This window comes from Sinohyriopsis cumingii, chromosome 9, assembly GCF_028554795.1.
Source record: "Sinohyriopsis cumingii isolate HCF-2022 chromosome 9, ASM2855479v2, whole genome shotgun sequence".
Taxonomy (NCBI): domain Eukaryota; kingdom Metazoa; phylum Mollusca; class Bivalvia; order Unionida; family Unionidae; genus Sinohyriopsis; species Sinohyriopsis cumingii.
Genome location: NC_142969.1, coordinates 121614837 through 121638467, shown reverse-complemented (window position 1 = coordinate 121638467; position 23631 = coordinate 121614837). Strand labels below are relative to the sequence as shown.

Here is a 23631-nt window from a genome sequence, read left to right as displayed (position 1 = left end):
CTTTAAATTTAGTTTCCAAAAAGGAATATTTCACAATGTACAGAATAATGGTACAATAAAGTTTATCCCCAAAACAAGACAATGATTTGATTAACGTATCCATTTAGAGACCAATCCGTTTATTTAATATAAACTATACAATTTCTAGTAAAGCCATATCAAACAAATAAGGAACAGTCTACCAAAGATTATTCGTGAAAGTCAGGCATATTTTATTAAAAATAAATAATTAGGTCAAAATATTAAGCAGCCTTTAAACGCTATTAAAAATGAAGAAAGGAGAGTTTCCCGAGCTCGCCTCTTTCTTGCAGATTTTGTGAAAGTCCTTCATGAACAGAACCCTTTAATTTCCCAATCTGGACTCTTTTTTTTCCAACTGGATACGTAATTTTATAGCAATGCTCAAATCATTTTATTAAATAATGTCGTTTTTTTTCAGAATTGTTTCCTTTGAAATATGGCATTATGCAAAGCTGTACACTATTCTCTTATTTATTTATATTATCAAGTGAACTTATATTTAATGCGATCAGAACACAGGCAGAGATTAAATATTATAATCGCCATGAAAGAGAGGTCAAAGAAACGCAGACGATCCTACAATGGTATATGATGGTTTAAAATTAAGTTTTAATACATTAGGAAATATCTTTGATGAGTTCATTAACATTTCGGCACTTGCAATCAACTACAAATAAATATCCTATTAAGAACAGGCACTTTTAGGTTATTATATTATAATAAACCGTTCAATTGGACTTCGTAGAGAGCCAAATCTTTAGGGATAGCTTTCTACACAAACATAGATTTATTACGTGAATTGGTTTAAACATATTTTATTGTCGCAATATGATACAATGAGACTGGGAACAAGTTATAAGAACTTAAATTAGCCTTCTTTGTACATAGAAGTATTACAACATATTCAACATGACAATAATCACTAGAAATGGGAGAGAGAGAGAGAGAGAGAGAGAGTGGGGGGAGGGAGGCACAATGACAGTAATCACTACATGAGTACGTTATTGAAATCGTCCGGTATCGATTATATATTTGCATAAATGTTTTAGAATTATACATGTTTCATTTGCATCGCCCATCTAAACTATAAAAGTTGCATATGGCAATATTGAAACTAACATGATCGGGCATCCTTTCACTCACTAAGGCGGTACGTTTGTCGATGTGAGGTTCTGTAAAATTAGATATGTCAAGTGTTTGGGATATATTAGAATAAAGGAGGTTCACTTAGTTTGCAATATCGTGTTCATCAGTATAACTAGTGGCATTAACTATAATTTCACATTTAGTTAGAGGTATAGGTTTCGCTGAAGTTAGTTCTCGCAAGTGATTCCAGATGGCCTGTTATCAGAGTTTCTGGTGATGGCTTCTTCGAAAAGGAGCGCTTGCTTTTTACAATGAGTGATTTGACTCTCTCTTACCGTGAACGAAGATTTTGTAAAATCTTTATATTTATGATAAAAAATTCTTTTGTATCGTTATAGATTAAATATTCACATCATTATTATTGGAGGTAAACATGTTTTTTTATTATCTGAGAGTAGGATATTGGTTTAATGACTTAGCCTTGTATCCAGCGTACTCTAACAAAGATCTTTATGTAAGCAATCTAAAACAATGTAGGATTAGCAGTAAATTAAGCTGCAGATAAAATATGATGAGCTGTATTTCGTAGATTTGTAAGCTGCATTTAACATTTATTTAGTCACATGATAAACATTTCTTGAAATGCAACATTAATTATTATCATTTGGAGGTATTACAAAAGTGCCGATGATTATTTCGCGTGTTTAGAATACCATCTACATTAGTGTAGTGTATATTTGGTGTCTAAGGCTATCAATACACAAAAAGGCATTAATTATTTCGCAAACAGAGATCCAACCTGTTGGTGGGGCGAAAAGAATATAGATAATTAAATATTTTGAGCTACACCCAATTTACCAGTAAATGGAATTAATTGCTCTGCATTCATGGTTTCATAAATTTCAATCTAGGTATTATTTTTGACAAGAAATATTTCCTTTTATTTTATCATCTTGTTTTTAATTTCCTCCTGCTAAACTAGCAGTGTGTTCTCTCCGTGTGAGGCTGTGTTATTTGTTGCTGAATGAATTAAATCACTTGTGATTTGAATGCCAATCTAATGTAGAAACTATTTTGTATTTTTTTGTATATTAACATTATATTCTATGAGAATAAATTTAGTGGTTTGTACCCAATACCAAAACCAGATGTTGTCACTGACACTTCCAGTTTAGATAATTCTACACAGATTTAACGTCACACTGTGATCTGCATCGTTAAACTGATGTTATCGAAAATGTTTGATGAATTTTGTATTAAAAAAATTAGCATTTTAGTGTAGTAAGGGTTTTTGCGTTAAATATTAAGCAAAGCAAAACAGTAAGATTATCAGTAAATGCAGGTGCAGATCAAAGAGAAGTTGCTGTAGTTGGTCAATTTGTAATCTGCAGTCCATTTATGTACGCCAGTGTTAGCTTTGCAGCCCATTATGTATGCATTGTTAAAGGCGTAACAGGTTGCAAGCCATCCATGTCATGTGCAAATTCCTCCAAAATCAACTGACTTTAGTTAATTTTGTGGTTATTTTTTACAGGTGTAACTGATGCCTTTAAACTGTGATAGCAAATAGCATTGTTGACGGTGTAATTTCCATACCTTCTTTCAACAATATTTGAGATAAGTCAGATGTCACTCATAAATGCAACAACACTTACGTCATTCTCAGTGCTTCTTGTCTTGTTTCAAAGAACGGAGAGTAGTTTGTAGTCTCTGACGCAGGCTAACTTGTAGTCTATAACGTAGACTCGCATACAGTCTATAACGTAGACTAGCATATAGTCTTTCACTCAGACTAGTTGTATTTGTTAAACAGATTTTTGGAAGTGAAATTTGAAACAGATTTATATAATTTAATACCCTTCAAGCGAGTTGTTTGCACTGTAGACGCCCTATCACGATTCTCTCTCTCTCTCTCCCACACACACACACACACACACACACACACACACACACACACATATATATCCATTCTGATGTGTTTTATGTACTTTCTTCTTTCCCTCTGGCATTTTACATATTAAACATGTTTAAATTTGGTCATTTTCTATTGAACTATTGTTCCAAATTTCTTACATTCGATACATTCAATATCCTTCAAAACCTCAATTATTTCCTATTTCTTTATACGGCTATTTATGAATTTTGGTCTTCTATGTCAGTTATTGTAATGACAAAGTGCATTCGGCCCTTCTCTACGTGTTAAACGATGCATGTTATATTTCTGGAATATTTAATTGTTGCCGTTCATCCGTTTCTACGTAAAAAGGTTTCTCGCGTTATGTTTGTCATAAGATATATTTATCGTTCGTAGAACATGCTTTCTGTATCCTCGCCCTTCAGATTTTATAACCTGAAACTATTTGCATGATTTTAAATATTTTCACCGCAATTTTAGGAACACAGTCTTTTGCAAACGTTAGTTTGTATTTCTAATTTCAGACCATTCCACCAATTGATTTTGTTGCTCCATATCGACTTTAAGTGAATAGGCTGGTCAATACATTGGATAGGTTTTCTTCTTTGCGTGCTTGAACTGGAGTTATGACTTCTGCGTCTAAAGTATTTTTTAAACCTGTTTTTATCATAGCATTTTAAAAAGTGTAACAGGTTCTTTTATTTCAATAAATTTGCAAAGTTTAGTTCAATCCTTTCAAATATATGAATTAGTTCAGATTTATGGCGCATTTTGCCATTTCTATCGTCGAATTTTATATTTAATTAGTATTGTAATTGTTTTTTTTCTCCATGGTTATATCTTATGTATATATAATTTGTATTGTTTGGTTGACCTTTGTCTGTATTTCTCGGTAGAGGCCTAGCTGACTAATCACATATTTCTTCGTGTTAGTAAGTCATAAAAGTTATAAATCGCCAGTTTACAGATGTGGAGCTCATATTCTAGTTTTTATTTAGAAATTAGGACTGTTATAGAAGCAAGTTGTGTACGAATTTGACGGGGTAATGACCCGCATCCTGGTTATGTTTTTGTCTCTTAGTTTTTGTTATATAAATGTTGTTTACTTCAGAATTACTCATTCCATATCTTAATATTAGTTTTAGTGGAATACATGTTAGTCGTGTTTCAGTTAATATTTGAGAGGATATATTTCTTTAAATTATTCACCGGAATTACAAAGTACTGTTTGATTTCGGACTAAATCACTATACTGGAATTATTGTGAATTCATTCCAGGACCTTTTGGATTATATCATTTTGATTCATCAAGACTGTTAGCACATCACAACATTCCAGACTATATGTAGTCAAGATTGGACTATTTTGAACATATTTCACAATACTGTACGTTCTTTTTAAAATTTAACTTATGTAGTTTAAGAAAATATATTTTTTGTTAAATGTTCTGTTACTTACTTTAAGACCATATAGGTGTAACAGAATCTAAAAGTTATATGTCTGTTTTTGCGGATTCATTGTAGATTAAATTTGTGATGTTTACTAGATCTTTAAGTTGTACTGTGAATGAAGTCGAATTCAAATGTGCTTGTTTACTCGCATCAAATCCTACTGTTTGCTATCACAGCTGACGAGGTTTTCCTCGATGTTATCATCACTGAATATAATGTGCAAATCAGCATCTTTTCTAAAGCATCGCACGATATCTTTTCACATTTGGAGTCAAGAAAAAATAATTGTATTTATCCTGGAATGTTTTTTTTTTTGTAACACAGCGTTGTATCCCATCCAAATTTGTAAACAAATGCACCTTATTTTTTTATACCGAAATCGTCGCACTCATTGCAATCTCGTGAAATATTTCCATCGTCTTTAATAAAACTGCCCAAATTCGGACACAATGAAGACACAGAAAGCAATTTCGCGAATGAGGTGTTTATCATGTAACTGAATGATGAATGAATCTGCCACCATACTCATGTGCACAAGGTTCAATGAGCGGATTTAACAGAATTATATACACCGAGTCCAAGAACTGATACAAGGAAATTATATGGTTGCTAAATGGGACTAATCGGAATATGTAACTTCATTGAGTAATCATCGAGTAATCATAGATTACCATAGATGATGAATGTGCAGAATATAAACAAATGTATGATTCTCTGAACAAGGTTGATCAAAGTCTAGAATTTGTAGAAAAATATGAATAATGTATGTCAAATAAAAAAGGATATGTATAAATATATTTACTGCTTTTCACTAATATTCGATATTAAACTGTTATTGAATTATTGATTTTCTCTCATAAAGTGATATTACATAACATTAATTCAACAATGGTGTATCTCATGGCGTCTCATTGACGATCACTATGAATTTCCTATTCCACAGCTCTCATCGAATGGCCAAGGAACCACCACGCACGGCCCACTCCTCCCAGTCTGCCGAATAATACTTCAAGAACCTTCCTAATCCGGACAGACCTGCAGGTCCAGACGCTTTGGTCCCTCACTGCGAATAAACCGTTATCATCCTCCGAATCAATGTTAGTTTCAACAAGAAGATAACTGGCTGCAGGAAACCCCGCACAGTTATACGACTCCACGTCACAAAAATAGCTCTTTAGCGGAAGATTACTCCCGTAAAAAGAAGGCTTTTCATTGCAGGCAATGTATACCTGCATCAATGGGTAAATTGAATTCATTACTTTGAAATAAGCACGGTTTAAAATAAACCAGCCATCGCGGAAAGCTGCAATCTTCAAAGAAACCCATGAACATTTTGTTCCTACTCAGTTCGTCAACATTTTATTACAGATAATTACGTGACGCCATAATCCAGAGACATATATATATTTTGGATTTAAAAACCAATGTGCACGTCAGCACCAATGTTTACTACATTCCGGGGACCCAAGGGTATTTTGATGTTTTAAAAGATATTGGTCTCTAAATGTTCATACAGGGATACGATATTTAAAATTAGGAAAACAATGACTGAATCTGCTTTAATATTTTTCACTGTTTCGTCATATCGACGTGTTAGACAGCAACCAATAAACGCCACGGTCAGGTCTGTATTTTAAAGATATGAGTGGTGCATACATTTTATTCCAAACCAGATATAAAATTGCAAATTTTTCTTGGTTCAGAACTTCAATTTATATGTTACTCATGTTAGAGAACTATAATTCGTTCAAAGGAGCGATCGAACCTGTGCCGTTATTAACGTCAATTAATGCACAACAAACTAACCCACCCGGTCATGACCTTATAATCCCAGGCATTGAAAAATAAAATTATGGAGCAAGTTCGAAGGAAAGGTCTGGAAGTGCACGGCAACACACCCGCTATGCTAGCGGTATTTTTCACTCAGCTATATGCATGCATTTACTCAAAGATACACGAAATAATAACTATTAAACTGATACGGTAATATCCAACGGAGTGGAAAGCGCTGATTGCTGGGTCCCACGCTGTGTGTTGGGATGCATAATCGTATGAATTAAATTTGTATAAAATGAATCAGATATAATGAAACAGCGTGTACTATTGTTGTATGAGTGTCAAATTATATTTGTAATTTCATGCAAATAGAGACCATTTCTAAAACATGGGTAGTCGCATATACTTACATCTTAAATTCATCTGGTCTGATGAGTGAGTTTCGATATGCCTGATGTTCATATAACATGCATCCATTCTAACAATTAAGGGATCTAGGAATAAGGACGTTCCACTATGCCACTGCTAATTGACGTAAGTGTAGCGCTGACTTAAGAAAGAAGTTTATATATATATATATATATATATATATATATATATATATATATATATATATATATATATATATATATATATATATATGTGTGTGTGTGTGTGTGTGTGTGTGTGTGACATTTTAATGAATCGTGTGAACATCAAGTGTACAAAACAGTTTATTAAAAAATAAATTTTTGTTAGCACATCAGGATAAGAAATTCAAGATACAAAAGTTAGCATCTATATTACCATCAACATCTACCATAAAAATGTGTCCCATTATTATTAAATTTTTTGTTACCTAAAATATATTTATGTTTTCATCAGGTTTCGCAATGTAGTGTCGCTCTTTGCACACAAAATAATTTTTGAATTAAAAAAATTCCCATATTTTCCTCATAGGTTATCCTGGTTATTTTTCAAACAGAGCTTGTATATCTTAGGTATTGTTAAATAACTTTGCATTCGTTTATTTTGGCGCATAATTAATGGGTGTAATTTGGGTTATGTTGTATGCAACTTGGCATTACTTCTGATGTGCACCTCTCAAAAAAGTGCTAGTTCGCTAGTCATTTTCATTCAATGGATTTGAAAGGTAAACTGAACACAAAAAGAGCCGATAAGTTTGGTTCACACAATTCACGCGTTGAACATTCACAAGTCGACATTATCTAATCTGGCAAACTTCATTTTCCTATTTTAATAAATGCTAAAGTTAGTGTACTTTAGACTAGTTCAGACTCATTTTCAAGCGCATGGGATCAGCCATTTTGATCAGTGTGCTGTTTTAATTAAAGCATAGGTTCCACATTCACCACATGTAAGGAAATTTCAGTGACAATACATAAAAAGTAGCAAAAATGTATGACAATATTCGCTCCACTCTGGATGTTGTCAAACAACGTCACCATCTACTAGTCCCTCTCTCAGAAGTACATTATAAATGAAGAGCGGTACCCTAGAAGACAACATTGGACCGTTTTCTGATAATATGTAACATAAAATCATGACTAAAGGTAGTTATCTGAAAATATGTTGATGATGTCAAGCGTACATGAGGATATTGCCCATGGGTACATTAAATAATACCTTAATGATTGTCATATACAATAAGAGAATTAAACAAATAATAACGAAAATGACTGCTTTAGCTGACAGTGTGAAAGCTGGGACATGTTTCAATAACAAATATTTCCTAATATTGCTTATAAATGAAACAAAACCATGTTTATATATTCTATATTTGGCGTCACACAATTATTAACGTCAACTGTATTTAAGTAAAGGTATTTCTTAATGATACATAATTAGTATATAAAAAGATAACGAATAACTGATTCTGCTTATCCACTTTAGAATGCCATTATGTATCAGAGTTTGTGATCTTAAATTAGTGATGATTGTGAGCTGGTTTTACCTTCACAGTCTACCACGCATGTCCCTACTTGAATGCTAGTGTGATAATAATGTGGATGATATTTCCAGTTTGTTTAAATATTTCTTGAACACAATGGGGTATAATGTCGTTTTCTATGTTTTGACTTTTTCATTCTTTCATAAAGGAATTGGGGTCAAACTGTTCTATTTAAGGTACCATATAAATGCAGGTACAATTTGTATTTAAAGTAGAATATGAGGAACCCTGCTGACTGTAACTTAAACGCTTGAGACGATAAATAATGTATATATCATGGAAATAATGAGGCGTAAAATTGCAAATTTAAAAGACTTTTGCAATATAATTGAACACAAATAGTATTTCCATCATCACTATATATGCAAAATGCAATATAATTGAACACAAATAGTATTTCCATCATCAGTATATATGCAAAATGCAATATAATTGAACACAAATAGTATTTCCATCATCAGTATATATGCAAAATGCAATATTTTAAACAAAATAAATTTTGTAAAATGTGAAAGACAGGAAAACGTTTAGATCATTTTTTCTCCTGTAGGTTTGAATTTTGGATGACGTCATTTTTCAGCTTAGCCATTATTGTCTCAGCACAGATTTTCAACTCGCATTCCACATACGTTTTCAAACGGATATCCATATTTCTGCCATTTGCCGGCATGCTAGTGCTGTGTAAATGTCTCACAAGAGACATTAGAGTGTCTTTCTCCAGCTGCAATTTTTCATGGTCGTCTAACTTGTACAAACAATACCTGAATCGTGTTGAAAGAACCAGATGATCGGACACAAACATATTCATATAGTCATATCTCAGTTGTCCATATTCAAAGAACTGAACGAGATAAACAGGCACGTTCTCCCTTCCATAAAAGCAACTTTGGTTCAGGTAGTTTAAAAGGACGACTGGCAGGCATTGGCCGCAGTGTTTTGTAAGAATCCTTTCATACATTGTATTATCTCCATGTTTAAAATAATGACACAGCTGGTAAAGATCAGGGGATATGATGATAATAAAGCGTTTGAATGATCTGCATACTGTTTCCGAGAAGTCAATGATGTTTATCAGCTTAGTTGAGTCAAAACGGATAGTTTGAGCCTTGACTTCCAGGTCATTGAGCATTTTCTCAAAGATGTCCACAGCCTTGTCATACTCGCTGGAATCTCTCATGTAGATAATTGCTACTGTTTCTTCCTCGACAGATTCTGCAAGTAAGATACCAGATGTCAAATTTCCGATCTTATGCATGTATGTATGTATGCATGTATGTATGTATGTACGTATGTATGTATGTATGTATGTATGTATGTATGTATGTATACATAAACGTAGGTACTTAAACATGCAGGTGCACACTTACTTGTACGTATTTAGGATAATTGGTTGGTAGCTAGGTTTGCTTGTCTGTACAAGAATATATATATATATATATATATATATATATATATATATATATATATATATATATATATATATATATATATATATATATGTCTGTGTGTGTGTGTATTAATGTGGGTGGGTGGGTATGAATATGTGGGTGTGGGTGTGTATGTGGGTGTACGTCTGAGTCTGTGTAACAGGGTGAATTTTGCAGATGTCATTGTAACATATAGCAGTGTTAAATTGATGTATGCAAATTGGCAGAAGGTGCGGAGTCGAAACCTCGTTAAGTTTGTCCAAGGTACGTGTAGTTGAGAATCTATGGGAGACACGTAGGGGTGTAAGAAGACGGTTCTGCTAAAGGGAAAAGCGTGATGCATGAATAGACCAGACGGAACAAGGGTCTTCCTGTGCAAGTCGTTTCCAACCGATAATGTATTTTGTTTTCTGGAGAGTGGTCAGCAATAAGTTATCAAGTTATGAAGACATGCCATATAATTCAAGTTACACATTTGCCGTAGATAACTAAGACGCATCTGCTAATAATATATGGAACTTTGAACAAACTTGTTTGTTGTTTGGTAGAGGTGCATCCTGCAATTGGTCTTGTACAATTATAGTTTGTTTATCTAAATAAATTATTACATTCTTTCCCCGGGACTCGTGTTATGCTGTTCTATATCTCTGGTCAGATCTCCTTTTTTCCATCCATTCATTTCATATTTTAATATTCGTTCGATTACGGCTATAACACCGTGGTCAATCATGCTCTAGACATTTATAACCAACTACAAAAGAAAGAAACTTACGATGCAATATATATCATGCTAGAATAAATACTTTCAGTTAAAAATCCAACACCGATTCAAACCATTCTACTCACTACTCCCATTTGTTTATGTTGGAAATAATATTTGAGGAATTATCATGATTTACTAAGAAAGGTACAGTAGATTCTCAACACTGTTTTAAGCTGAGAAAGATGGAGATTGCCTCTGTGAAACATGAAGCTGACTATTAAGGGCACTCGTTTATATCAGTAACAAAAAGGGAATAGACATTTTCTCTCTACCGATCAACGCAAGGTGACTAAATCGCAAGGTTCTAAATCTGACCTCTAACTTATTCTGTGCTCATCTCCTTATACATATAGTACTTTCAGCCAATCATTAATTGTATCACCATAGCTAGTCAGAGCTTGTATCATCGTAGCCAATCATAGCTTGCATCACCGTAAAGAAACAATTCCTTGTTTGTCATGATTGTGGTGTGACGCCTTGTACACATCTGTTAGATATAGTGCGTTTCAGACTATTTATAAGTGGTCATTCTTTATCGTACCATGTTGACTTACATTGGAAAGAAGAGTACGGAAAATAGAGCTGATATTCAATATAGTTTATTGATTGTACCTAGCTTCGGGAAAATCATAACATTTAACAGCAAACTGTCTCTTAGTAGAACGTTGAGCTCTTCAGCACAGTAGAGAGACAAACGTTACGCTTGTAGTAGTATCTATCTTTACAATTGCATTATCTTCAATAATTTTCTGTTCAAAGGTTAAGTTAATTCGAAACTTGAAGGTACCTTCGCTAAGTGCCACGTTCTCTTCACAATTTCCTTGCTCGGGGTTGCAATGTCGTTTGAAACCTTGAAAAGGGAATGCATATATATATATATATATATATATATATATATATATATATATATATATATATATATATATATATAATTGTGAGAAGAAACAATTTATTAATCTACAAGTCAGATTTTATTCTTAGCATGAAGGACAATAAATTTCGTAGTTAAAGATAACAAGGAAAACAATATCTGCCACGTAGAAGCGAGTGGAAGCCCGTGGATTCTCAATTTATGTTACACAATTTGTAGATACTGTTTATTTTCTCAAAGAGGACAGGAAAAATAATCCTTTATTAGTGTTTCATGAATTGAGTCATTGCTAACCAAGTAATCGACTTTAATTGTATATGTATCTGCTATTTTATTCAAGTTTTTGTTTTTGTAAAGAAGTATTCATCAATGAATTAATTCAAGGCAAATAGTGAACTAGTCAGTACCTTTTGTTTTGAAGAAGTTGGCAATGCACAACGTGATAACGGAAATGACACCAAATACACCGACTAGAATACTTGTGGTCAGAGCTGACGACAGCAGGAAAGCAGACATGTCGTCATCTCTACTAATATTCACAGTGTTCTCTTTGAGAGCTTCCGGTAATTCTGAAATAAATGCCATTTTTTCTGGTGTTAGGTTTTGCTTCTAGTTGAAAGATGGGGGCATTTCTTTTCAAGTGATTCCCATGTCATCAGGGAAAGGAAAACAATGTATGTTTTCTTTATTTCTTTATTGGATATAAATGTTACTTATCTATAACCAGTGTATGTGCATGCCTTCAACAGCCTATCAGACACCTTTTAAAAACAAACCATAAAATAAAATCAAAATTAATAAATTCATCATTTCAAACGGGAAGTGGAATATACACTTGTATTAGAACATTTCCGCTGCTACGAGTTGAGGGTTCCAATTCCTCATATTTTAAAATCACCAAGTCATCCATTTTTATTTTACAGTATCACCTAAACAGACCGTTACTTTAGCAGTTTTAAAATTATTTAATTTTCTTAAATGTTTTGCAAATGAGTCTCCTCCACGTATAACAATATAGCAAGGACAACATAATATGCCGTGCATAACTATGACAGAGACAAAGACCTAGAGATGAACATGTAGAAATAATCATACATATACAGAGATAATGTCGTATTTAAATTCACAATAAACAAATCCATCGTAATTTTTAACGACATTAAGTGTAAAAAGGACTATATTGTTGCGGCTAAAGTAAGCTGATAAAAAATTTGCTGTAGGGTTGAGAATATTTTAAGATTATTATTTACAAATAGAAACACCAATATTCTTGAGTAAAACATATCAGTTTATATTGATGAAAATGAAATATGTACGTTATGTTAACTGTGAGAAATGCGAGACACGTGTTTCACACTATAGATACATAAGTACATAAATAATTATTTTAAAGAAATATTAAGATAGCAATACTTTTCCTTTTGTGCATTACCTTTACTATCTTTAACCACAAATAATTATCTAATCTGAGAGTTGAACATATATTTCGTTTGAAAGCATTTGTCACAACTATTTAAATACTTGTGTTACATCTTAACAATTATTTAAATGCTTTTGTTACATCTAAATATATAAATACACATAAAACTTCAAATTCCATGACACCAACTAGTATAATAGTAAATATAGTATTTAGAGTACATCGACAAATTTAGATAAAATTGTATTTTCAGCAATGGATATAGTACATTGAAATTTACAACAAGCTAAAACAAGAAATTATTTGCTATGAAAATATAAAAATTAAATTACTCTGTACTATAAAATTGCCAAAGCTGTGTACTCACCGATAATTGTATACGCAACAGCTACAACATCTGATTCGACTTTATCTGGCTCGCATTTTGTGGAATCGATAGTGTAACGCGTTTTTCTGCATTCTTTTAATACCTAAATGAAACGTCAAAAGCTTGAATAATGTTGATTTTATAATATATGTGTTGTATTATTCGTATTTATTATTTCAAAAGTCATACTTAATCGTTTTATACTTAATGCATTATCGTCATTAATGAGGGAATAATGACATTTTAAGACCACTACTTAAAGTTGTGATGTCACTGCCAGTTCAATAGTGTTACGTATATTTGATTTAATTTATATTTGATTTAGTTTGTGTTTGATTTGATTGTTTGTGGAATTTTGGAATATTTTTATTTTCTATACATGTCAATATAATGTAATTTTGTTTACTAGGAATTTGATATTTTCTAGAAAATTCAGTTTGACCTGAATATAATTTATGGAAAGCATAAATACCTAATAATAGAAGCACTGTTTCTATTTTTGACTTCGTTCCTGGCTTGATTGAAGGTCAAGTAAACAACTTTTATTCTCGAAGTAAAATCATTGGTTCTTATCAAGGATATACAGTGGCTACGTGATTTTTATATGTAAACATGATCACGCGATCCTCTATTTCGCAATTAGGCTTTTCCAAAATTGCGAAATACTTAGTATTAATAGTGATGTTTAGAGACAGATCTCAGAGTTTTGGGGCTTTTAAACACTTGATGTCAAGTTATTTTCTTTTGTTGTAACCAGTTTTGAGATTTTGAGTTTTATTTTAATGTTTCAGATTCTAAAAGATTAATTCGTTTTTCTGGAAATATTTTGTGCTCATACAGAATTCTTGAACAGACATTTTTTAAAAATTGTAATTGAATTTTCAAAACCGGGGGATTAATTATTGTGTTTCTACAAGGAACTGTAGACTTCAATACAGTACAGGTTACAGCATATGTCATCGCCTTCCATTTTGGATTCTTCGTCGGGACTCGAACTTGAATTCATTAGAACATTATATTATTAGGACTTCTAAAATATTATTCGTGGATTATTCTTGGATTATTCTTGGATTTAATTCTGGAAACCGTAAGTTATTTTTTCATTTTTTATAGCATTTTTCCAGGGAAATAAATAATTTGTTACATTTTTTTCAAAGCTTGTTGTTTTCACTCTTTTTGTGTTGCTGTTTATTCGAGCCTAAACACGTAACATAAGATTAGATTATAGAAACCGCATATAATTGGATTTTCAAGCAGAAAATATTTTCAGTGACACATAAGACAAACAAGAAAAGAAAATACAAATTCATATCTAGCACATAACCACAAAACATCATCAAACTCGTAGATAAAAATTGACATCTCTAGGGCCATTGTTGAAACTTAGGCGCGAGGATGCATGGACTAGTGGAAGCAGCCAAGTGAACACAAATGATTTAACTTTTCTACACACCCTATTTAACGGAAGAAGGTTACGTTATATTAAATGCAACAGCGTTTACGTTGGTAATAAAGATATTTCATGTGTTTAACATGAATGCAATTCTTTACCAAGAAGCAGTGTATGTTTGTTTATACGAATGTCAAAGTTAGCTGTGTCCAAGAATAACATTAAAGAGAATCAAAGTGTTAATTTTTTTTTTGTTATTTCCAACAGCAAAATTTAACCACTCCAAAATTAACGATACTATCGTCAAGAAATACACCATCATCCTTGATATCAATATGGTTACAATAGTAAAGTGCGAAACAATACTATGTTACGTATTTAATATTAGTAAATATACAAATTTCTATTCAGCTATACTTGCAGTCCAGCTTGAAAATATATATTTAATTTGGACGCCAATTTACAATGATTTGATACAAAAAGAGATGAAAGTCATGGAGTATCTGTCTATGTAGGAAGCATAGGAATGAAAACAAATTGTGATAAATCAGAATTCAAAAGGATAAAATGTCCCCATTGTAAATCGCTATAAAAAGTGCCTGTTGCAGATGTTCGTCATGTTAACGTGTTAATAATACTTAAATTCAATAAATAAGTGTACAGGTTTTTCTGGATTTGTTTTAGCCCATTTTATGTGAGTACCAAAGAACAGTATTTAAAGAATCTTTCCCACGATCCTACAGACCCGATCGTTTATATAAATATCAATATTATAAACGATAATAAATTTAATAAAATCGTTTTTAGGTCTGAGGTGGTTCGGAAAAGATATGTCAATGAGACTTTATAGTATTAAATATAAGTCGGTAGAAATAGGTTGAATTCTTGTGCTCCTCAACCACGAAATGTTGAAATAAGTTTCAAATCTACAACACACATTGTATTTATCACAAGTAATGGACCTTTCTGAAAGTTTGTGTAGTACCCAAAGGATGTAACATTTTCTGCAGAGTATAAAGAGAAAAGGCGCAAAATGCCACAACCTAGTGCCAATACAACTAACAGTGTGATTGGATGGTATTCCGCACATATTTATTATAATTATTATACGATGGATGTTTGAAACGTTCTGAATATTAGTGTGCTTTACAAAAGAGTTCTTTCCTAGTGAACAGTGAGTCTGAACATCCCCTCAAAGTACGCCACTTACATCTCTACACACTCCATCTAATTATTCAATGCTGTTTCGTAGTCACGTTTCGGTATCGCTCATACACTTGAAAACGGAGCTTTCAAGCGAATAATGACTTTAATACCGCCCGAATTCAACTAATCTTTCACAGCGGCATTCAGCTAAACATCACATGGATTTAAATGAGCGCTGTACGGAGAATGTGGAAAAATGAGGATGTTGTGCTTCTTCAAGAAGTCTGTCGCGACGGCTGACTTTTGCGCCAGTGTGTTGTCATAGAGTTGACCGGTGTGAGGAAGGATGGTTCAGTAGTGCTGCACAACTTTTGTCAACATATTGGATGCAAACAAATGTCCAGTGAGGAACATATACTGGGGTATTTTGCATTGAAAAACAATGCGTAGAAAAATCTCACGACAGTCCGTATATGTCGATCGCTTTGTGGTCTCTGCTTGTTGATCAAACAGGACGCCTCCGTGTATGTTTTTATATTTTTAACTACAATCGTATGTGAAGTTTGTTTTAGTAAATGACATATATTTCTTTGTATTTCACTGTGCACAGTACTGTTGGCTTTCTGTCTTTGTAATCATCAATAATCTTCTGCCATTCTGAACAATTGTCTTCAATTGGCATTAATGTCTCTGGAGATAATACTTAGTCCTTGATATAGTCAGGCAAGAGAAAATAATCTCCTGGTTCACTTCTATAATGAACCTAGTATGATAGTCAACCAGTAATTATTACTAATTTAGTTATACCCATCTGCTCTGTTCCTAGGTTGCTCGTCTACGGTTTGGGAGGAGAACTTTTTATTAGCAAAAAATGTTTTACGGACTTCTGTTGAGACATCTTCCATTATACAGATTTGTATAATGTATATGCAAAACAATGATTTTAACCGTTCATCTTCATTTTGATTGTATGCTCTTTGTGTTAACCTGTACCAGCCTAACTTTCTTTGTTATAATGTAATTACACGAGCACCACACAAGATCAGCTCCTCCCTGGTGTATCCTTTACTTCCCAAGGCAGTTTATGTGTTTACGTAACAACTTTTTCATATACATCTTTCTTGGCATGCCTTGTATTTAGTACATCATTCATTTTAGACCGTTTTCTAATTACGGAGCACTTCTCTTCCTTGATTGCGGGGTGTGTTTGATCTGCTATAATGTAATGGACTCTATAGATAACGAGGCCATTCTCGTAGTTTATTAAAGCCACTAATTCCCTATAGTTTTTCTTGTCACCCTTCTTTTCAGTGATATGTTGTTCATATAAATGTGTATAAATTGTCAACTATTTTAAGAAGCAAACAATGTTCTTACAATTGTTTTTCAAAAATATAGAGAACTGGAGGCTCTCTACATTGCCCAGCAACTATGACCCATTATCGAATGTTCCCAAGCGAGGTTCCCAGATTGCATATATGTTTTATTTGGTGAAAGGGTAAGATAAATTTGTTTATGGTACATATTTTCTAAACTATACTGCTTCTATACTTCATCATTAACATGAGAAATTAATCTATACTTTTATTGAAAAAAGATTTAAGAGAACACTATTCATGTTTATTAGGACAATTACACAAAATATCTTGGAAAACTTTGAAATTAAAGATGAGTTATGAATTTCCATAGAAAATGTGTACCTTTACGTTAGCTTCTTTACAGAATTTTTATGTAGTATATACTGATACAATTGCACTATATACCTATATATTACATGTATATAACATGAATTGCAAATACTTAGATTGAAATCCATATCTCAAATACCCATTTTTACTCTTTAAAATTGAAATTCAAAGTTAAACTTAAAAATGACAAAAATAAATATTTTTTAAATGACGTTATGGCATTTAGAAGCTGATGGGGGGATAATGATATTAGTAAAATATTAATTATACTTATAAAATAGGATAGGCAGAAAACATAAATTCCTTTCAACAGAATTCTGTTTCAGCTACATTCAATCTGTCATCTTCGTAATCCCTGATCGGTTAGTAGCATTTCTAGCATGATGGCAGCATCATTTTAAGATATATATATATATATATATATATATATATATATATATATATATATATATATATATATATATATATATATATATATATATATATATATATGTGTGTGTGTGTGTGTGTGTGTATATATATGGTAATGAATTGCAGTCGGTGATTACAATGGGCGGCATCCGGACCTTGTCTAGTACTATTTAGTGCTAACTTAGAGGTTTATATCCATTAAACATTTCACTTCATTTTTGTTCTAGTACTTGCAATTGCAACGTATACAAAATATGTATTATTTGGTGTAATATTCACCACAATTACCAGTAAGTGCCTTTGCCTTTGTGTTGAACAACAAACTACCGCACCGGAGAAGATCAATTTGCACGTTGTTCTTTGCATATACTAGTTGAGTAGTGTGTTGCAATAATGAGATACGAGTATGTTAGTGTGAAAATAGCATACTGAATTAAGACTCTCAATATCTGTACAACCTATTTAGTAAATCTTATAATGTTAGTACCATCACGTTAACTGGGATTTGGTCATTCTAATTTTATTGTCTTATTTGTTCGATACCGTAACAACTATTGGGAACTGAATAAGATAATATTTGTTAAAAGCTGCTTTAATACTACCACTACTACTACTATTACTACTACTATTATTAATATTATTTGACGACTGAGAAATTTGATCAACGACATTGAATTGTTTTAACGATTGCATACTGGTCTAGTTTTTCTTCCTCATTTACCTGTAATGCACTCACATTTGGTGAAATAGTATAAAAAATAAATAATATTAACTAAAATTATTTCTTGGTTCTAAGACAGCATAATTATGTATAATCCTTACCTCTGCTTTATATTTTCCAGGAGAAAGAACGCCAGAATTCAAACTTTCATTCTTCTGCGATAAAGAACAGAAATAACCCATAATAATATGTAAATAAACACATATTCATTTAGTTTTGAATGTGTCAATTGTTAGACTTGCTCGAAGATGTAGTTTTAAAGTTAAGTATTTCTTGTTTTTTATTTATAGAGAATCAATCAGTGAACTTTTCTCTGCATTTTTAAATAGGTCCTGAACATGAGTCAATAGACCAGATATCACATATTTAAACGATCTATGTTCATGTACATGAATTCATTAATCCATGTCATCCATACATACATCCATACGCACGCACACACACACACGCACGCACGCACGCACACACGCGCACACACATACACACACACATACATACATACATACATACATACATACATACAAATACTACATTACACACTTACCTCTCCGCCGTTTCCAATAACTTTCCAAGTTTTCACTGTGTTAACATTCCCGGTTTCCTCTGTAGTAGCATTCATGAGAAACACTTGAACTTCTGAATCATATGGCAATGTGTGTAGTATCACTATAACTTGAACACTCTGGTTGGTGTCAATTCTTAATCTGACCTCCACCAATTCATAACAGCATTGATACTCCCTTTTACGGCTTTCTTGAGCATCTGAAGTGAGATAGATAAAAAGATATATCCATATGAAATCTGAAGCAAAATTAAGGCCTTAACAACAAAAGAAAGAAGCAATTATTTGCTATACTGACAGCCTGTAAGTCATTTATGAGCTCCATCCTCCCAAGATTCTAAGAAAAACACCTTTACTGTAAAGTGAGTTGAGGTGAATGTAGTAGTTTGCGTCTAAAAACTAATGAAATTATTTATATCTAGAAATTTCAAATTAATAATATTATTTTAAAGCTAATTCTGTGGTTCTCTCAAAGATAAATGGTGAAAATATGTTGAAATATGACAAACCAGAGAGTAGAAAGAGGGGGCAGTCTGCTCGAAAACGTGGGGCATGCAATGTAGCATTATAACAATATGCTGCCTCTCCCTGTTTACTGTGTGTGACGCATTTATTACAATGTCAACGAAATGGTGACAAGATCATTGTGGCACATGTAAGAGGCTAAGCAAAGTGTGCTCTCGCAGACCAGCTGTAGCTACGGGAAGATTTTGTGTCTACGAAATAAAAAAGCCAAATAAATCATCTCAACTTTGTGCATGCTTACAATGTAAGCAAAGGAAGAAACATTATCAAAACCCACACGTCACTGAGTGCAAATACATATACACTATTTTTCTATCACAATGCCACAGTTTGAAAAAAATTAAACATGGCAAACTATACTATCTGGGTGGATGGTGGTGTTCAGGCAATCGTTTTTCATAGTTTCGAGCTGCAAATAACACACTCCCAATATTAGTTAAACTTCGGTGTTAAGTAGAAATGCAGTTCTAACGTCTTTCTCGACAATGTTTTTGGCTGACACAGTGCAATATTACAATCAGATCCATTACTTTTCGGAGGTTTGATGACAGGTGGCTGGGGTTAGGAATTTCTTTCCAGCTGCGCTATTTTTTTCTTTTTCCTTTTATCTCAAAACAGTTTTTTTGACAATTAATATAAAAAATATAATTTGGTCTGTTTGATACAAATCTGAGCAAGAACATTCGTTGGAAAGTATTTGAGATCCTGATTTGTTTCTCCGAATATTTCTAACCCCCTCCCCCTTTCACAACGAACCGTTCGGAGACCAAAACTGTTAAAATATGATGGCCCAGTGCCGTTTTAGAACAAATCCTGGATCTCATACGAATGTGAGGCTTGAGTCTGAATATTTGGTTTAACCATGTGCAAAATAATTTTTCTTTTGAAATGTCACTCTGGATTGGCTAAGGTTTGAAACTCGGGCTCAAACTCAAGCAAAGACTTATACACGATCTTCAGTCCAGGTAAAGTCAACGACAATTTCCTGTTCCAGAAACGGCAGAGACGCTTTGTAACCGAATAGATTCCTCCACTTATCTCTGATCCTGAAACGGTACTGGGACGTATCGAAAAGGCACCAGTCGCGAAGAGGCCCCCAACAAGCACGCACAAGTGATGAGAAATTGTCTCATCTTAATGCTTTATACAAAAAATATAGTTTGCATATTAAATTAAATAAGACAATATACTTTGATATAATGCCTTAGTAGTTATTATGCCACACGCCTAAGTCACAGATCACATCCTGCCTGGACTCTCTCTCTCTCTCTCTCTCTCTCTCTCTCTCTCTCTCTCAACACGCAAGGGTCTCTCGACCGAGGTAAACAAACAACACTTCCTTGAGGTTTGCTTGAGGACGATGTTGACTCTATTTCATTCCCGAAGACCTTAAGAGAATAGTCGTTGTCAACTGAAGGGGTTTAAAACGTGTTGATACCGCAAATTATTTTTCTCTAATTAACAAATGATCACACATTCACGAAACTCAATTTTCTCACTAGTATGGCTTTTCTTGGTTCACGTTTGTAAGACTAGGTTGGATTGGATGACTGGATTACAGAGAATTAGATCAGATATGAGAGTCTATATTGTAAACACCTGAACAATTCGATATATCCTACATGGGTTTGTCTCAGATATGACATTTTTGTTATATAAAAATGAGGTGAATAAATAGAGCTGAGCGAAGAGAGTAGAACATTGCAGGTATTACTGAACGAATTTCATACATTTCATGTCAGATGAAGACGAGTTTAAGAAGCTATTTGTTAATAACGTTAAATAGTATACATGACTCAAAGACTATTTGTTTGGGTTAAATGGCCATATTTAAACATACCGGAACGTTGTCCCTTCCAATGTCCATTGTGCCACCAGTTTATAAAAAAGGATGCCATGATCTTGAGAGTAATACTAAATAAAAGGTTCCAAAAGGCGAGAGCAAGAATTTCGTGAGCTTATTTGGGCCTAATCCGAATCACAGAAAGTGATATCTTAAGGTGTTGACATAAAACAAATATTCAGCCGCAAACAATGTATGCATATTGAGTCATGAGCTGATAGAAACAATTACCTTCATCAAGTGATATGAAGCTCTCAACTGGATTTTTTATTGCACGCTTGCTCAGTTTGAAGAGAGATTCCGATTTGCCTGCCGGATTCGGAAGCGACCAAATTTTGGCTCTAACGGCTTTAACTTTCTCTAATAAGTGTATACATCGAAAGTCGAAAGATTTGTCCTGAATTAATACAAAAGATAATAATCGCTTTCATATTGTAATAGCTTTTAAACATAAATATATAGACGTTAAGAGTGCATGGAATAAAACTGAATCCTAACATTACTAGCCAAGCATTCTCTTCATGAGTAACCCTCCACCACACAAATGAAATCTTCAAAAAGCTCAACATTTAACACAAACAAAAACTGGTGAAATGCTAACCTGACTAGGGAAAAGAAACAACTCTACACGATGAATGAAGTACAGGTAAACAAAACAGAGAGAAAATAACTATCGAGAAAATGCATGTGCCAAATGAAGGCATAGGTACATACATACATACATACATACATACATACACACACACACACACACACACACACACACACACACACATTAACCTACCTGCATATCTATTCCTGTTACGTTCAGAAGGAAATATTCATTCTCATGCCTTAATGCCGAAAACTCAAAATGGATTTCCAAGTAGAAGAATTTGATTAATTCTGTATGCTCTGGAAAATATTGTAATAATAATGACATCTCTTTTGTAATAATAATGACAATCTCCATATTTTATACAGTGAATATTGTAATAATAATGACATCTCCATATTTTATGCAGTGAATGTGGTGTTCTGTGTGACTCCCTGTTATGCGTTGGGGTGGGGTGCTCCCAATATTTATTTGAATTACTGTGGAATTCCCACCCTGGCTCGTTTTTGTAGGAAGTGAAATTAGTGATAGAGAGAGGTAAAGCTCCGAGCCCCCAGTCAGCAATACCGACAATTAAATCATTAGGAACACAAAGGTGAAATCCAAAAGAATAACAATTTAATACAAATCAAACGATATTAATTTCTCAACCAATCTACTTCCTCTCGACCATGTGACAACATATTTCATCACGTGATTATAGTGTGAGATGGCTTTCCCTTGTACTTGGTTTCTACTCATATGTGTTTACTACGCCAATTGCTTTCCTCCTTCCGGCGTTCTCCGATTCTTCCTGTCCTCTTCCCCTTTGTCTTCTTTTCTCCTCCTCCTTTTCTTTCTCTCTTTCTCCTTCAACGAGGCTTGTTCTCCGCCTACTTCTATTCTCTATTTCTCCTTCAGCGGAGCTTGTTCTCCGCCTACTTCTATCCTGTCTCTCTGAGACTCGGGACTTGACTATTCTGTCCCCAAAAGCTTCCTTTACGAAGTTTTCTGTCCTTAGAATGTACTAAGAGTTTTCGCGCCAAATCACGAGTGGCTCCCTCAGAGTGAGTATATTCTGTTTTACCAGTACGACGGCTTACAAATCACTAATTCGTTATCAGTTCAACTGACTATTAAGTTCTGGTTCGAATTGATGGCCCCACCCTTCCTCAGTTCTGATTGGATATCAATTCTACCCCCAGTCGGTCCATCTTAACAGACGAGCCTCTGGCCATCTGTGAAAGCGGGAGATTTACAATAGCGTTGAGGGTCCTTTGTTCTTAGAACAAAGCTTCTAACATCTATATGCTAGTGTTAACACCTAACGTGTGTGTGTGTGTGTGGTTCTTGTACAAACAAAATCGCCGTAACAGTGCAGGGTCGACATACACATTGCGCTAACCCATTCCTTTGTTCCTAACTTACGTAATCGCGGGCAGGCAAACGTGACAGTGAATATTGTAATAATAATGACATCTCCATATTTTATACAGTGAATATTGTAATAATAATGACATCTCCATGTTTAATACAGTTAATATTGTAATAATAATGACATCTCCATATTTTATACAGTGAATGTGAAAAGGTTTGTAGCTTGGTGTTAAATTTACAAACAACGTATGATCGGGTACGTAAATGGTCACACAACGCCTGACGAATTACCAGGGAACTTCGCAGATAATATTGACATTGATTGAACTTGTGTACATTTTTTTGT

General features: G+C 33.5%; 1 protein-coding gene across 1 annotated transcript in view; it reads right to left on the bottom strand.

Annotated features, from left to right (window-relative positions):
• Positions 1–6949: 6949 nt before the first annotated feature.
• LOC149792626 (uncharacterized) overlaps positions 6950–23631 on the bottom strand; it is a 26740-nt gene continuing 10058 nt past the window's right edge. The window contains exons 4-11 of the mRNA XM_089969419.1: positions 22119–22228; positions 21566–21731; positions 18949–19166; positions 18506–18559; positions 13049–13151; positions 11669–11830; positions 11178–11240; positions 6950–9412 (exon numbers count right to left, since the gene is read on the bottom strand). Coding sequence (XP_089825545.1) covers positions 8733–9412; positions 11178–11240; positions 11669–11830; positions 13049–13151; positions 18506–18559; positions 18949–19166; positions 21566–21731; positions 22119–22228 — 1556 coding nt within the window. The 3' untranslated portion in view covers positions 6950–8732. The remainder of the gene's footprint in view (positions 9413–11177; positions 11241–11668; positions 11831–13048; positions 13152–18505; positions 18560–18948; positions 19167–21565; positions 21732–22118; positions 22229–23631) is intronic.